At 36.3% G+C, this 16,617-nt stretch overlaps 1 protein-coding gene across 1 annotated transcript in view; it reads right to left on the bottom strand.

Annotated features, from left to right (window-relative positions):
* LOC136874430 (X-linked retinitis pigmentosa GTPase regulator-interacting protein 1) overlaps positions 1–16,617 on the bottom strand; it is a 1,071,624-nt gene that overhangs the window by 320,218 nt on the left and 734,789 nt on the right. The window contains exon 18 of the mRNA XM_067148064.2: positions 11,177–11,284. Coding sequence (XP_067004165.2) covers positions 11,177–11,284 — 108 coding nt within the window. The remainder of the gene's footprint in view (positions 1–11,176; positions 11,285–16,617) is intronic.

The following is a 16,617-nucleotide window of genomic DNA, read 5'->3' as shown; positions in this document are numbered from 1 at the left end:
ACCATGGTTTTTCACAGGTACGTACACGCGCCGGCACATTATCAATATAATACGATTATGTTTTAATCACTCCTTAACCCCAGCCTATAAATATCGGTTTCATATTTCTAATCATCCATCCTGTACTTGTGGCCACAGAAATGGAGACAGTGATCACCTATTTTTCCAGTGTCCACAATATGCCTTACAACAACGATTACTAATTCAGAAATTAATAAGTCTCCACGTACCTCTGCCAACACGTGTTTGAGTATTGTTGTTTGAACCATCACCACATATAATCACTCTTATTAATCAATTTCTTGATGCTACTCTAATACAGTTGTAATTATACTACATTCATTTGTTTGTTCACTATGTTCATGGAAATGACACTCCTACAGGGTCTTTTAAGTGCTTAGTTAGCATCTTATCCCATACTGATAGTCCTGCAATGGTTCCTAATATTTAACATCACATTTGGTTATTTGCATGCAAATAAACTTTAAAAGTGATGCGTGTGCATAGCAAATTTAGTAATATCATTGTGTGAAATACTAAGTATGGCTTGAGACTGGGAAAAAGGACACTTCAATCCCAAACAACCTCCTCAAGAAAGAAAGAAAGAACCAAAGGCAAGGTTTCATTTCTATTAGAGCATAGTAGGATAAAGTTATACCCTAAAGAAATAATCTTCTGTCTACGCATTTAACTTTGTTGGTAATCCTTGAGTATGGTAGTTCTTGCGAATTTCAAACTTTAGGCCTAATTGCAATTTTCATTTCTATTTGTGCTTATTAATAACCTATTGTAATTAGGATACGTCTGCACGTGGTTTAAAAACTGTTGTAGTGTATTGTAGTGACTTATTGGGATTTAGAGTGCTTATTCTATTGTTTTGAGTAGCCTTGCAAATTTCAGACTTTAATTGTAATTTCCATTTCAGATTGTGTTTAGTAACCTGTTGTATAATAATTAGGTTATGTCTGAACGTAGTTTAAAATCATTGTAGTGTATTATAGTAGGTATTTTAGTATAAATTAGTGCCTTTATCCTATTACTGTGAAATATTTGTGTAGTATAGTCAAATACAGTAGAGACAATACACGACACTGAGCGAGATATCGAGGGACAGCTACTGGAGCTCACTCTAGCGGATAGACCTGAACGGCACTGATTCTCTCATAAGAGCACGTGTATTTTTGTGTGAAGTTTTTGGTGTTATTTATGCGTTTTCAGTGAGTTGACATAATTAAATAGTAGCGTGTGTCATTCTTTGATATCTCCTCTCAACATGAGGGGAAAGGTATGTGCTGTGTTTGGCTGCAGTAATTACGAAGTAGAGAAAAATGCGCGCTCGTTCTTCAGGTTCCCTCGTGGCAAGAACATGTAACTAATATTGTGTTTGCATATATATTCTTCCAGTGACAGAGATTTTTATAGTATTTCATAATCTTCTGACCTGCTCGACCTATGTTTTAACGGGCTTAAAATATAATACGCATATTTTATTGTATAGTGCAGCAGTTAACCTTCAATACCGATGTGTTGTTGTAGGTGTGATCTGTGGGTTTTGAAATGTCACAGAAGCGATTTGGATAAAGTGTACAAGAAAGAAGGGACGTTACGCTTGTATAAGAATTATAGGATCTGTTCAGATCATTTCCAGGCCAGCGACTTTAAAAATCCTCGACTATACAACCAAGTGTATGTTGCATTTTTACTCTAATTGTACGTAAATATTCCTCAAAGCATCACTATCGACAACATTTTCAAACTTTTCTTTCTTTTATCCCTCTTCTCAGATTAAAGCCGGGATTTTATAGATTTTCTTTCTGTTAGTAGGCTTCATGTTAAGAGGAAAATTGTCCAGCTATTAAATGTTAATTCATTGCGTCATATGTGTAAGGAATGTGCCGATATTTTTATTGACAAATGTCTTAATGTGATGATACATTGTTTTTAAATGAGGATAAAAGACAAATCCAACCGTAAGATTTCAGGTAGGTATGCTAAAGCTAAAAAAGTAATGCATAAATGAAAGATCAAGCCATTTCACAGCAGTCCATTTCACACCTTGTTTATATGTCTAATTTCAGTCTTTGAATAATAACCTTTTAAATAATTCTTCATTCATTTATCCAGAATTGCTTTAGCGTGTTAATATCTCAATACCACTTTCTTTCTAGACGTAATTTATTTATCCATTTCCGTATATACATTTCCATTGATATTTGAATTTAGCGCGATTTCTTCAGGTCAAGTCACTACGAGCGCCACCGTCGAATTGTCTCCCATTTTAGCAAGGCGAAATCCGTAAGTGTCGTGTATTGTCTCTACTGTATTTGGTATAGTATCTGTAGTATCTATAGTATCTGTGGTAACTGTATTAACTCTCTTACTAGAATTCTGTTGCAATAATTAGGGCAGACTTAACTGCAGTTTAGAATTGTGTAGACCTAACTATTGTGTATTACTTTCAGTTTTCAGTAATGAACAGCAATTTTCATTCTGGTAGGGTGTTGTAAAAAAAAATTTGTCCAACTAAGTATTGGTAGTATTGTAGTGTAGTAGTAGCCTATATTAATTACCTTGTTGTTGTGTGATTTTTGTGAACTATCCTAGACAATATTTCTTTCCTTTCATTTTTATAGGCAATAATTCTTTCCTTTCATTTTTATAGGCAATATTTTTCTTTCATTTTTATTTGCACAGAGTAAGTTATTTTATTTTTCCTTTTCTTCCCATTATTCCATAAATAATGGCTAAGCAGTGCAACTGCAGGAACTGTGAGTGTGGCCAGGCATTAAGGAGTATGAGGGAGGAGTTGGAGAGTTTGAGGGAGATTATTAGGATTCTCTCAGAGGACAGGAAGGAAAGTAGGCTTCCCTCAAATAATGTACAGGATACAGTAGGTGTAAAGGAGGGATGGGAAGGAAATGGCAGAATTGTAGAAGACAGGTGGTCTAATGTTTTAAGGGGAAGGAGATTGCAGGCTAAGGGCTCTGTTCAGGATCAGAATTCAGGACAGGTGTCTGTTAGAAATCAGTATGAGTCACTGCAGGTAGAACAACCGAGGGAAGATGAGGAACAGGGAACTGTTGCTGAGATGTGTGGAAGTAGGAGGAAGGGAAAAGGTAGGAAAGGGAAATGTAGTGTAGTGGAAAGGAAAAGACAGGTATAACAGGGTCATGGGAGGGAGAAAAGGGAGGAGGAAGTAGCTTCTGCAGCAGTGAGAGAAGATAGGGCTGACCAGGAGGGAAGGGGATCAAATGAGGTGGGTAGGGTTGAGGCTCTGGTCATGGGGGATTCCATCATTAGACATGTGGGGAAAGTGTGTGGAGGAAAGGGAACCAGGGTAGAGTGTTATCCAGGAATTAGGTTGAGGCAGATGTTGAGGAAAGTAGAAGAGAAGGAAGAGGGAAAGGATAAGGTGGTAGTGTTTCACCGTGGTACTAACAACGTAAGGCAAGCAGGTATAAGTACCAACATAGTTGGGGATGTGTGGGATCTGGTAAATGCAGCACGGATGAAGTTTAAGGAAGCGGAGATTGTTATCAGTGGAATACTCTGTAGGAGGGATACTGACTGGAAGGTGATTGGGGATTTAAATGAGACTATGGAGTGGGTATGTGGGAAACTGGAAATGAGATTTCTACATCCTAATGGGTGGGTAGGAGACAGGAATCTGCGCCGAGATGGCCTTCACATAAACTGCAGTGGTACATATAAGTTAGGAAACTTGTTTAGAAGGGTTATAGGCATGTACATTCAGGGAAATGGGGTGGCCTAGGGAGCGGTGTTATGCGAACAGTGAAATGAAAATGAAGTAGGGATGACATAAAAATGTTAGTGCTCAACTGCAGAAGCATTGTAAACAAAGAAATCGAATTAAATAATTTAATAGATATATACTTACCAGATATTGTAATAGGAGTTGAATCATGGCTGAGAAATGATATAATGGATGCAGAGATATTCTCATGGAACTGGAGTGTGCATCGCAGAGATAGGATAGGAATGGTAGGAGGGGGAGTATTCATTCTGGTGAAAGAAGAATTTGTAAGCTACGAAAAAGTTAAGGATGAAAAACATGACATTCTGGGTGTAAGGCTCTTCTCTAAAGAGAATAGACAACTTGATGTCTTTGGAGTGTACAAACCGGGAAAGGGTAGCACTGACGCTGATCCAGAATTATTTGATAAGATAATCAGCTATGTCGGAAATGATATGGAAAGGAATGTGATAGTAGCAGGTGATCTCAATTTACCAAATATCAATTGGGAAGGTAATGCGAACGACAGGAAGCATGACCAACAAATGGCAAATAAGTTAATATGGGAAGGGCACCTGATTCAGAAAGTGATGGAACCAACTAGAGGTAAGAATATTTTGGATGTGGTGCCGATACAACCAGATGAGCTCTATAGAGAAGCCAAAGTAATAGATGGTATTAGTAATCACGAAGCTGTTTTTGTCGTAGTTAAAAATAAATGTGAAAGAAAGGAAGGTATTAAAATTAGGACTATTAGACAGTACCATATGGCTGATAAAACAAGCATGAGGGAGTTTTTAAAACGTTACTATGATCACTGGAAAATGGTAAATAAAAATGTACACAGACTCTGGGATGGGTTTAAAGCAATTGTTGAGGAATGTGACAATAGGTTTGTTCCTTTAAAGGTGGTAGGGAATGGTAAGGATCCACTATATTATAACAGAGAAATAAAGAAACTAAGAAGGAGGTGCAGACTGAAAGAAATAGAGTTAGAAATGGTTATGGAAGTAAGGAGAAATTGAAGGAACTTACTAGAAAATTGAATCTAGCAAAGAAGTCAGCTAAGGATAACATGATGGCAAGCAAAATTGGTGGTCATACAAATTTTAGTGAAAAATGGAAGAGTATGTATAGGTACTTTAAGGCAGAAACAGGTTCCAAGAAGGACATTCCAGGAATCATTAATGAACAAGGGGAGTGTGTTTTTGAGGATCTTCAAAAGGCAGAAGTATTCAGTCAGCAGTATGTAAAGATTCTAGGTTACAAGGATAATGTCCAGATAGGGGATGTGAGTAACACTAAAGAAGTATTAAAATTTACCTATGATAACAATGACATTTACAGTAAGATACAAAAGTTGAAAACTAAAAAAGCAGCTGGAATTGATAAGATTTCTGGGGATATACTAAAGGCAATGGGTTGGGATATAGTACCATATCTGAAATACTTATTTGATTATTGTTTGGTTGAAGGACCTATACCAAAAGAATGGAGATTTGCTATAGTAGCCCCTGTATATAAAGGAAAGAGTGATAGACATAAAGCTGAAAATTACAGGCCAGTCAGTTTGACATGCATTGTATGTAAGCTTTGACAAAGCATTCTTTCTGATTATATTAGACATGTTCACGAAATTAATAACTGGTTTGACAGAAGGGAGTTTGGGTTTAGGAAAGATTATTCGACTGAAGCTCAGCTTGTAGGATTTCAGCAAGATATAGCAGATATCCTGGATTCAGGAGGCCAAATGGACTGTATTGCGATTGACCTATCTAAGGCATTTGATAGGGTAGATCACGGAAAACTACCAGCAAAAATGAGTGCTATTGGACTAGAAACAAGAGTGACTGAATGGGTGGCTATATTTCTAGAAAATAGAACTTAGAGAATTAGAGTAGGCGTCTGACCCTGTAATAATTAAGAGGGGAATTCCTCAAGGCAGTATTATTGGACCTTTATGTTTTCTTATATATATCAATGATATGTGTAAAGAAGTGGAATCAGAGGTAAGGCTTTCTGCAGATGATGTTATTCTCTATAGAGTAATAAATAAGTTACAAGATTGTGAGCAATTGCAACGTGACCTCGATAATGTTGTGAGATGGACAGCAGGCAATGGTATGTTGATAAACGGGGTTAAAAGTTAGGTTGTGAGTTTCACAAATAGGAAAAGTCCTCTCAGTTTTAATTACTGTGTTGATGGGGTGAAAGTTCCTTTTGGGGATCATTGTAAGTATCTAGGTGTTAATATAAGGAAAGATCGTCATTGGGGTAATCACATAAATGGGATTGTAAATAAAGGGTACAGATCTCTGCACATGGTTATGAGGGTGTTTAGGGGTTGTAGTAAGGATGTAAAGGAGAGGGCATATAAGTCTCTGGTAAGACCCCAACTAGAGTATGGTTCCAGTGTATGGGACCCTCAACAGGATTACCTGATTCAAGAACTGGAAATAATCCAAAGAAAAGCAGCTCGATTTATTCTGAGCGATTTCCGACAAAAGAGTAGCGTTACAAAAATGTTCCAAAGTTTGGGCTGGGAAGATTTGGGAGAAAGGAGATGAGCTGCTTGATTAAATGGTATGTTCCCAGCTGTCAGAGGAGAGATGGCATGGGAGGACATCAGCAGACGAATAAGTTTGAGTGGTGTCTTTAAAAGTAGGAAAGATCACAATATGAAGATAAAGTTGGAATTCAAGAGGACAAATTGGGGCAAATATTCATTTATAGAAAGGGGACTTAGGGATTGGAATAACTTACCAATGGAAATGTTCAATAATTTTCCAATTTCTTTGCGATAATTTAAGAAAAGGCTAGGAAAACAACAGATAGGGAATCTGCCACCTGGGCAACTGCCCTAAATGCCGATCAGTGGTGATTGATTGATTGATTGATTGATTGATTGATTGATTGATTGGATACATACATACATACATACATACATACATACATACATACATACATACATACATACATACATACATACATACATACATACATACATACATTCATACATACTACATTATGGACTGTTATGCCTTTCAGCATTCAGTCTGCAAGCCTATGTGAATTTACCAACAGCCACCACAATCCTCTATTTGTGACTAGTTCTGCGGCCTCATTTAGTTCTATACCTCTTATCATTAAATAGTTAGAAACTGAGTCTAACCATCATTGTCTTGATCACCCTCTACTTCTCTTACCCTCTATAACAGAGTCCATTATTCTCCTAAGTAACCTATCCCCCTCCATATGTCTCACATAACCCCACCATCAAAGCTAGTTTATGCACACAGCGTACTTTTCCATATTGTGATGTGAATAAGGGAAACTGTATTTATTTGAACATATTTGACTTGTGTACTGTGATTTTACTCCCCTTAATAGTTCATTGTTTGAAGCGCCTGTTAATTGGTGTGATCTACAATTATTTAAATTGTGACCTGCAATTATTGTGTTGAAGCTGAGATGAATCCTATTCGCTTAATGAAAAATCAATACTGGCGCACATGCGCTAGACTTGTTTCTGGATAGCGAGCTTCTTCTTATATCAATATAAAAGGTCCGTTATTAGATATTATAAATTTTTCAGCTAACTCACTCCTGGTTGTCAGCGTTTCACCCCAGTATGCTAAGTTGGGCTCATCAGTTGGTAATTGCCGCGGACTTGTTCTGCGACCAGGCTGCAAGATGGAGATCCCTTGGCGTGTGTCTTTGAAGACATCTTTAGTTTTTGAGGGAATATAGTATGATACTCCTGATTAAGCTACCTGAAAACTAAAGCTCTGTGTTAAATTTTCTCATTTAATTCACTATTTTAATAATTTTCAATTTCTATCAAATTAGGTCATGTGAGTGCTTAATTACCGGCTGTGTGCCTATTTTCAACTATGTGTGTAGTTGTGTGAGTCATTGGATTACCTATATTTCTATATTCTACTGTGAAAATGTAAGTAATTATACATTCCCACAAGTTTGGTCGATTTCTACAGCCATGGATTAGATGAAGGTATTACCATAAATTGAATCAACAAGTAAAGCGTCGTCATGTGACATTATTAAAATTAGGCCTATCTATTCAAGAGACTTTACGGCAATGATTTATTGCATCAATTTAATGAACGTTCTCTTCAGCACCCAAAAATTTCCTAATATGGACGGCATTATTAAATTTATTATTGTTATAAAAAATATTTTTAACAAACCAGATTCTGTAAAAATAATTAAATTATGAGGTAATTTGGAAACACGCTATATGGGCCTGTGAGTGTTAAACTCATTCTATTAGTTTAATTTAGTTGAGATTATGGTTTGTGTTTAATTTTCTCCTCCTTTTCTTGGTGTTATTATTATTATTATTATTATTATTATTATTATTATTATTATTATTATTATTATTATTATTATTATTTGGTGTACTTCATTCTATCTATATTTCCCTGTTCTTGTAATGTGATCTCTAATTGTACCATAATTTGTTGCGTGATGCCCTGTGTTGGCTGATTTGTCATAATGGGATCGTTCCTCTTTTCTGTTTCTTCCGGGCTTGGGTTTAAATTCTATCTCATATGCGCATTATGGCACTTCAAAGGCCACCTCGCATTAAATTTAATAATAACAGTTTTGGTCCTCTGTTAAATCCTCAGTTAAATGAAATGTTAAATGCAATGAAATATATCATACCGGTACCATTTAATGTAATTATAATAATAATAATAATAATAATAATAATAATAATAATAATAATAATAATAATAATAATAATAATAATAATTACCGGTAATATTATTATTTATTTTCTATAACAGCATGGTTTGTAGAGAATTGAACTGAAATTTGTTTTGCCTAATTCTTAAATCTTTTGGTAAATGCTCAGCTGACCTATCCATCCCCGTGTTTTGTTTTTTTCTTTTCATTATTTGTTGCGTCACTTATCTTTGGTGTATGCCTTAATTTTGCAGGCTTTTCCTGTTGTTAATGATAGCTTGGCTTGGGAAGCTGCATTTTCCTTTTCGTGTGTAATTGCTCTGTAGTATTTGTGGAACATTAATATATTTTCCCTTTATAATCTTGTAATTGTTTCAGAAAATTTTTCTACTATATATATTAGTTTATCATTTCATTGATTAATTATTAATCTGTGTAACATTTATTTCTATTTGGGTCGCATTTTGAGTTGATGTATGTGACCATGTTACCATGATTGTTCTTTAAAGATTTATGTGAAACTCAATTTTGTTGAAGCAAATTTCAATTTAAGTAAATTAATGTTATCTAGGTAAACTTACTGGCCAGTATTTTAGATTGTTTAAAGATTAGGTTTTATATCATATTAATTATTAATTTTGTACCGGGAGGTACACCTCAATGCCGCGCATTGAAAATTCGCACCTAAATGAACTCCTCTATCGAACTAAGGTGGAAACTACGACAATAGGAACTTAGAACTTTAATCAGAAGATGTCACCACCAAAATATTATGTAATTTTGTTATTGTGCAGTGTCCTAACCTGAGTGAATTTCTCCTTGTTTTCTTTGCCATTTATCAAGAAGTTTGGACATTCTTCCATAGATGACTCTACCAAAAATCTATGATCATTCACCCTGGTGCGAGGTGTAAGAAGTTATAATTTAAAGAAGTTTGGTATTTCTAGGTTTTTGTAACTGATTGATGTTCATTTATTTTTGGGTTGGCAATATTTCCTTTTTCTTTCTACCAGTTTTGAATTTAGCCAATTACTAATTTCTGTAATTAATTTTCAACCTATCACAGGCTTCTTGTTCGATTCTGAGTGTAACATTGAAATTGATCAATTAAATTGAGATGGTGTGGTTGGTTTAGTCTTGAATGATCTCGAACCTTCCCTGAGGGTTTATAAACTGCGGCTTTTCATGTTTCTTGGCCAATTGATCGTTGTCTAAGCAGGAGGCGGGCGGCCTCTTTCGTCGGCAGCTAGAATATCTATAAGGTAATGGCCACTTAACTTCATTCTTTCTTGCTACCTCTGCAGTTCAATCAGAGGGAAAGGTCCGAATCTTTAGTTATGTAACAACCTCTTCTAAAATGTAACTTTCTTCCGGCTAATGTAAAAATTTCATAAAATCTTTAACTGTAAATCGGGGATAGAGAGTGAGTTACCCTCTCGAGCTCCCCTTCATCTTGGTTTGAGGTGACTACGTTTTGTAACTGTTTTTCCTTCTGTAATGTGTTAAAGTAATTTCTATGCAAGTCACCTTAGTAGTTTGGGAATAGCCCCTGTTCCATCGACCTAGAGCCCCTTAGGTTGTTTTAGTGTTCATATCTAGGAATGCAAGTATACGCCTCCATTCAGTTTGTGTTTCGGGCCATTTACTTAATCTGTTCTTTCCCACAGAGGCCCTGTAGGTTGGGTACTAGATACCCCTGTATAACATTACCTTTCAATTTGTAAGTTGTGTCTTGATGGGCGAGTGATTGTAATTTTAGGATATTGCCTGGAATAGGCTAAAAGAAACTGAGAGCCTGTTAGCTCTTTTCTAAGTTTTGTAACTGTAAAGTGTGCCTCTGGGGAGGCTAGATATTGTGAGTTAGGGTGCAAGTGCTCTTGAATTAGGGGATTTCTGGCCCTCATTAAATAATTCCTCTTCCTTTTGTTAAATTGTAAAACTAGGGGCTTAAAGCCCAAAGTGTTAAGGTTATGTATCTTGGATTTTTCCAAATCTTGTTTAATGATTGCTACTTGTGCCTGTAATATTGTTTGAAGAAAAATTTGTTGAGTTTGAAGTTCTAAAGAAATATAACCTTTGTTAAAGTTTTAAATTAACTTTGGTATTGTAGATAGACCCATTCACCCCGGCACCCTCTTTCACCTCTTTCTGCTCCAAAGGTGTCCCCGTAACAAATTTATTTAAAGGTATCAGTTTCTCAATTTTCTTTCAGTTTTAAGTCATTGTAATAATTAAAAACAACTACAACTTCTGCAATGGCCAAGGACACAGAAAATGAACACAGTCAAAACAACATCAAGGCACGAAGTTACTTACCTTGGGTGCAGTAAGTTACAAACATGGGGCCCCAAAATGAAATAAAGATAAAGAGACCTGGATCTTAAACAAATTTACACTTAACTAGTTGCCAGATCAATGTGACTAAGTATACCAAATGAAAACACCAAATTAAAAGTGGAGTGAAAATAATGAATTAATAAATAATAATTCATGAGTAATTAAAAAGCTACCATTTCTCAATCCGCTTGTAGATTTACCTAGGTGTAATAGAAATAGGTTTATGGTTCAGTATACTTAATTTTAAAATGCAGAGCCTACACTTCCAATTAAGGGAATAGAGTAAGCAAATGTGGTAAAATCCAATTTCTACTGCCAACATTAAGTAAAAAAGTTACTATGTTTTCTTGTCATCTATCTAGTGAAAGACTGTACCTCTGCGATTGAGACGCTGCTTGATTCATCACTGGCCCAGGTCAAGGAATAGTCCTGATGCGCTTCGGGCACTAGATGATTATTTTCCTTTCCTATTTCATTCTGGGTCTGTAATAATAATGATTCGAACTTTGCATTAGTAATCTATGTACTGTATATCTCAGTTTGTATGAATTTTGCTATAACATTCAAAGTTTGGAAAACAATAAAGCAAGCTTCTGAATCGTCTCTACTAGTTGTTGTTTCTCTATAAGCTTCTTATCTCCATTTTACCTCAAGGATCACAGAAGTTAGAGGATGGTTGATGTTGTACTTCCTCTTAAAACAATAATCACCACCACCAATCACCATCACAGAAGTTACATGGCTTGACTATGCCCTTAAATATGTTTTCTTTAATCACCCTCATTTTTTTTTTTTTTTTTTTTACTTTTTTTTACTTTTAGTTTTTACAAGTTACTTTACGTCACACCGACACAGACAGGTCTTATGGTGATGATCTGATAGGAAAGGACTAGGAGTGGGAGGGAATCAGCTGTGGCCTTATTTAAGGTACAGCCCCAGCATTTGTCTGGTGTGAAAATGGGAAACCACGACTCTCTTTTTATGTCTTCTCAAAGAATTTTGCTTTCAAGTGCACTTAGATATTATCTTATCTTAGAATAATAGTGGTAGCAAAAATGAAGGTGGAAAAATAGTGAAAATGAAAGATATAAGAGAAAATAAATGAAAAGTGTAGAAATTAAAAGATATGGAAGTAAAATAAATATTACAAAACAAATTGAAACAACACATACACAGAACTGAGGTGAAGAGTGTGAAAGTGGAATGGGACATGTTCAAGAAGGTATGTGCAAGCTGTATAGAGAGTGCTTGTAACAGAACAGTTTAAAGAGTAAAAGATAGAGATACCCCATGGTGGAATGAGAGTGCAAAGGAAGCAGTGAAAATAAGAAGAAAGCATGGCAATTATGGAATAGGGATAACACAGAAGAAAGTATTAGGAAATGAAAAGAATGTGCAAGAAAGTAGTAAGTGAAGAAAAGCTGGGAATGATTTATACAAGAGTTGGAAGGGGATGTATATAGTGGTAAAAGGATGCTACATGGACTTGTAAGAAGGAAGAGTCTAAAAAACAGGTGAAAGAGAAAGAAGGAGGGATAATAACACAACCAAGAAGATTAGGGAAAGATGAAAGGATTACTTTGATGAACTGAATGTGAGAAGGGGTGTAGATGAGATGATAGAGACAGCATGTGACGAGACAGAATCCAAGAGTCAAATCACAATGAAAGAAGTGGAACTATTGTCAAATGAATGAAAGTTGGAAAAGCAGCAGGAATGGATGAAGTGTATGGGTAAATGATAAAAGCAGCAAGACCAGTTTGTCTACAATGACTGTCTAGGCTATTTAGATCTATTTGGAAAGAAGAATTGATACCAAATGACTAGAGTAAAGGAGTAATAATACCTATATTTAAGAAGGGGGACAGAAGATATGTGACAATTATCGAGGAATCACACTACTATCTCTGGTAGCAAAAATATTTGAAAGCCTACTAGAAAAGAGAATTAGAAGATAAGAGGACAATTACAAGAAGAGCTACAGTATATGGCTTTCAAACTGGAAGATCAACACTAGACCCATCTTCAGTATAATGCAGTTAATAGAAAAGCATTGGGAATATGGAAGATTTATGGTGATGACTAAGTTCAGAATTTTAGGTGCGAAAAATCAGCAAAATATTTACTTTTTACTAGCTGTAGTACCCATCTTCAATAGGACAATCACTCAGCATGTGCATGATTTCATTATTGTCTACCTCTCATATTAATCTCTAAATTCTGAGGCACATAAGTAGGCATGCCTCTCCCTGCCGGCAGCTTGCGTGATGTACCTGCTTCCTTGCTTTCTGTGGTCCTTTACAATTTCATATTATTTTTCATTACTGCTGATCTTCTTTTAGTATAAAAGAAAGCTAAATATCGGGTTAATATTCAAAACATACTGACAGGAGTACAAAGCCTTTAAAACATTGCTGTAATGATCTTCATAGCAATTCTCTTTACAGTCTATAGAGCTAGTTACCAGCTCTTGGACTTAAACTTTCACATAATTGCCACTGATATTTCCCTTATTTTTTTCTGTATTGGAAAAAGGTATAGAACAAAAATTCCACCATCAGCTATTTTCATGTAAAACGAACTAAGAGAGATATATTATTATTATTTAGACCCCTTCTGAAGCACCCGCTCCTGGTGAAATTTTTTTCATTAAAATCCACCCATTCATTTTCATGTGATGCTAAGAGAGAGAGAGAGAGAGAGAGAGAGAGAGAGAGACACACACATTAAACTGAACTCGACATGGATAATTACAATGACGTCAGTATTCTTGTCCGAATACTATTTTAACTGACTGGAATGTTGTGATTAAAAGCAGAGCTGTCATATGAAATGCTTGATCAAATGAAAACCAGCACATTTTCTCACTTTTCATGAACAGTACTGCGCTGGCTTTCTAACTAAGCAGAGTTCCAGAGCTGGGATGATCCGGCCACAGACAGTGGTAAACACTGTTGGGTGGGTGAGTAAAAGTTTGCGTTCCATACCCAAGAGGGAATGGTGGGCCCTCTGGATGGTGACACTGTTTCTCAGGCTGGAGAGATCTGTGGCAGTGGTGTGGTATTCAAATAAGGTAAGATGGGGGTGGGTAAAAGTTTTCATTCTGTACCCAAACAGGGTGCGCTCGATGGTGATGCCATTTCTTAGGCCAGAGAGATTTATGGCAGTGTTGTGATATTCAGAGAAGATAACGTAGAAAGATGAGGGTGGGTAAAAGTTTTCATTCCATACACAGACACTTTGCAAAGGAAAAATTTAATGTATCCTCCTATTCAATACATGACATAATTCCATCATTAGATGGAGTAATAAAATTCAAACATGTTTTGATTCATTTAAGCCATCTTCAGTGAAATAAGCTGGGGTGGGGGTTAGAGTTATTTACATAATACTAGCTAAAAATGTGCTAAAAACATAATGAAGGAACAAATGAAAACAAAAGAGACATGACGGAAATAAGAAAACAAATAAAATATACAACATTTCCATAATTAGATGGAGCCATAAATAACTCATTGAGACAAATTCAGTGAAAAAAAAAAGTTATTATACATAATTGAATCTAAAAAGTGTGTTAAACCTAAGAAGAAAAGAAATGAAAACAAATAATACAGACGGAAACAAACAATAAGTGCTTATAGTGAAGTTGCGGACCTCTTAGTCTAAAAATTTTGCAGTTCGATACAATTCAAAAACAGGACGAGATCACTGTGGTGAAAATTCAGAACTGACGGTCTGTCCTTTTAGAGTCACCATCACCATGAATGGCTAGGAGGGGAGCGAAAAAGCTTGAGAATCCAAGTTTGAGAGGAGACAACGTGCCAAGTGAAGTGTATGTGACAACATGATGGAAGAACACTGATGAATTTAAAATTTTAGAATAGCAGCAGCATTCTCAATTTCTTCTCAATTTAGCGGTCCCATTCTTTGATGATTGTTTCCAATGTTGGCTATGTGTGTTTGCCTTATTTTAAATGGTCAGGAGAGCAGCAAAAAAATTGATGATGATGATGATGATGATGATGATGCTTGTTGTTTAAAGGGGCCTGACATCTAGGTCATCGGCCCCTAATGCCATGAAATGAGACGAAATGTACGGGCAATTAAAAATCTACAATCCTCCACTAATCAGAATTCAAAACGTGACGACGAAGAATGAATGGGTGGATATGAAGTTAAAACAATCAGTGGATCTGACCTGCAATGCTCCACATTCCCAGAAACTAGCGTTAAACAATAGTATTACTGACTAAGGGACTGCTTCTAAAGCACGATACTGAATCGATGATGCTTGTAGTCTAAATGGGTCCAAAATCCAGGTCATCGGCCCGTCACAATGGTACTTACCGCTAGGAAAGTAGAAGCTAGGTATTTGTCATGTTGTGGTCCTAATCAAAAGAAGCGTAGTTTCTCGGTATTCCACACATTATCGTACAACTCACAGGTATGCAATGCACACATGTAACACAGACCTATGATGTTTCGCACATTGTGTCACTATTTACAGGCAACGCACACCTATGGTGTTCTTCACATAAATGGACTAACCACTGGGACTCGCACTATCCTGTGTTGTACCTCACATAGTGAGTACTAATCATAGGCAAGGCAGAGCCATGGTATGAATCACAGGTACTGTAAAATGCATCCTAAGCACACACTGTCGCTACTAATTACAATTCTATTGTGCACCTAACATAGTGGTATTATGCGCAAGTAAAAGTGACCCATGGTGTTCCCTGCGTGGTGGTACTAATTACAAGTAGTATCATGGTTCTAATTTGACCCATGGTGTTCCCTGCATGGTGGTACTAATTACAAGTAGTATCATGGTTCTAATTTGATCATCCCTTTGTTGCCCGTTTTAGTCACGTCTTACAACAGACAGGGGATACCGTGGGTGTATTCCTCATCTGTGTCCCCCACACACAGGGGGTAAACAAAATTGAGAAGCTGTGTTAGAGAAGATAATAGGTGCATTGTAAACATCTGTGACCATAGTGGTAACCGTCAATGAAGTTCCAATCTGTAATGGAAAAAATGAGGTTGTGTGAGAAACTTCACCTGATAAGTAAAAAACTGTAAAATGAGTGTGGAGAAACTTAACTTACAGTACTTAATAGGTGGTTGTCATCTCGAAATGGCCTGGACTTCTCAAAGTTAACGGTCCTATTCTTATGATCGTGTCTATTGTTGGCTCAGCTGTGTTTGCGAGGATGGGAGAAGTGGAGGGCGGAGGGGGTACAACGGCTGGTGGCGAGAGGGTGGGGTGGGGGGAGGGGGGGAGTGGTGGTGAGTTGGAGAAATGGAGACAAGGTTTGTTTTTATTATAGAAGTTCTGACAAATATATGTAAAAAATGTTTCATGTAGAATCTTCTTTTTTTCATTGATTTCATTTAAATTAAGACAGGGGTTCATAAACTGATCTAAAACGATATGGATGCTCTCGAGAACATTGACCAAGGTGCCTTTTTGCTCATTAATGCAAGACCTTAAGATCTTTATCTATTGACGTGTATTCGTGGCTGGATGATTTATGACGTTCACTTGTAGCTGAAAAATTATTATATTTGAGAGCATTGCGATGTTTGGCGTATCTTATGATAAAATTGCAGCCTTTTTGACTAAATAGCTGGAATTACAGGATTGGCATTCTAATCTGTAAACACTGGAGTTCAAATATCTTTTATTAATGTTATTATTGTTATTGTTGACAGTATGTGGATTGAAAATGAGTTGGGAGTTGGTGTGAGAGGTTCTAAATGCTATTTTAATGTTGTGTTATTTAAAGATATTAGAAGATAGGTAAATGCTA

The sequence above is a fragment of the Anabrus simplex genome, chromosome 5 (assembly GCF_040414725.1).
Source record: "Anabrus simplex isolate iqAnaSimp1 chromosome 5, ASM4041472v1, whole genome shotgun sequence".
NCBI classification, from domain to species: Eukaryota; Metazoa; Arthropoda; class Insecta; order Orthoptera; family Tettigoniidae; genus Anabrus; species Anabrus simplex.
Note: the sequence above shows the minus strand (reverse complement) of the source record. Positions and strands in the feature narration are given on the sequence as shown.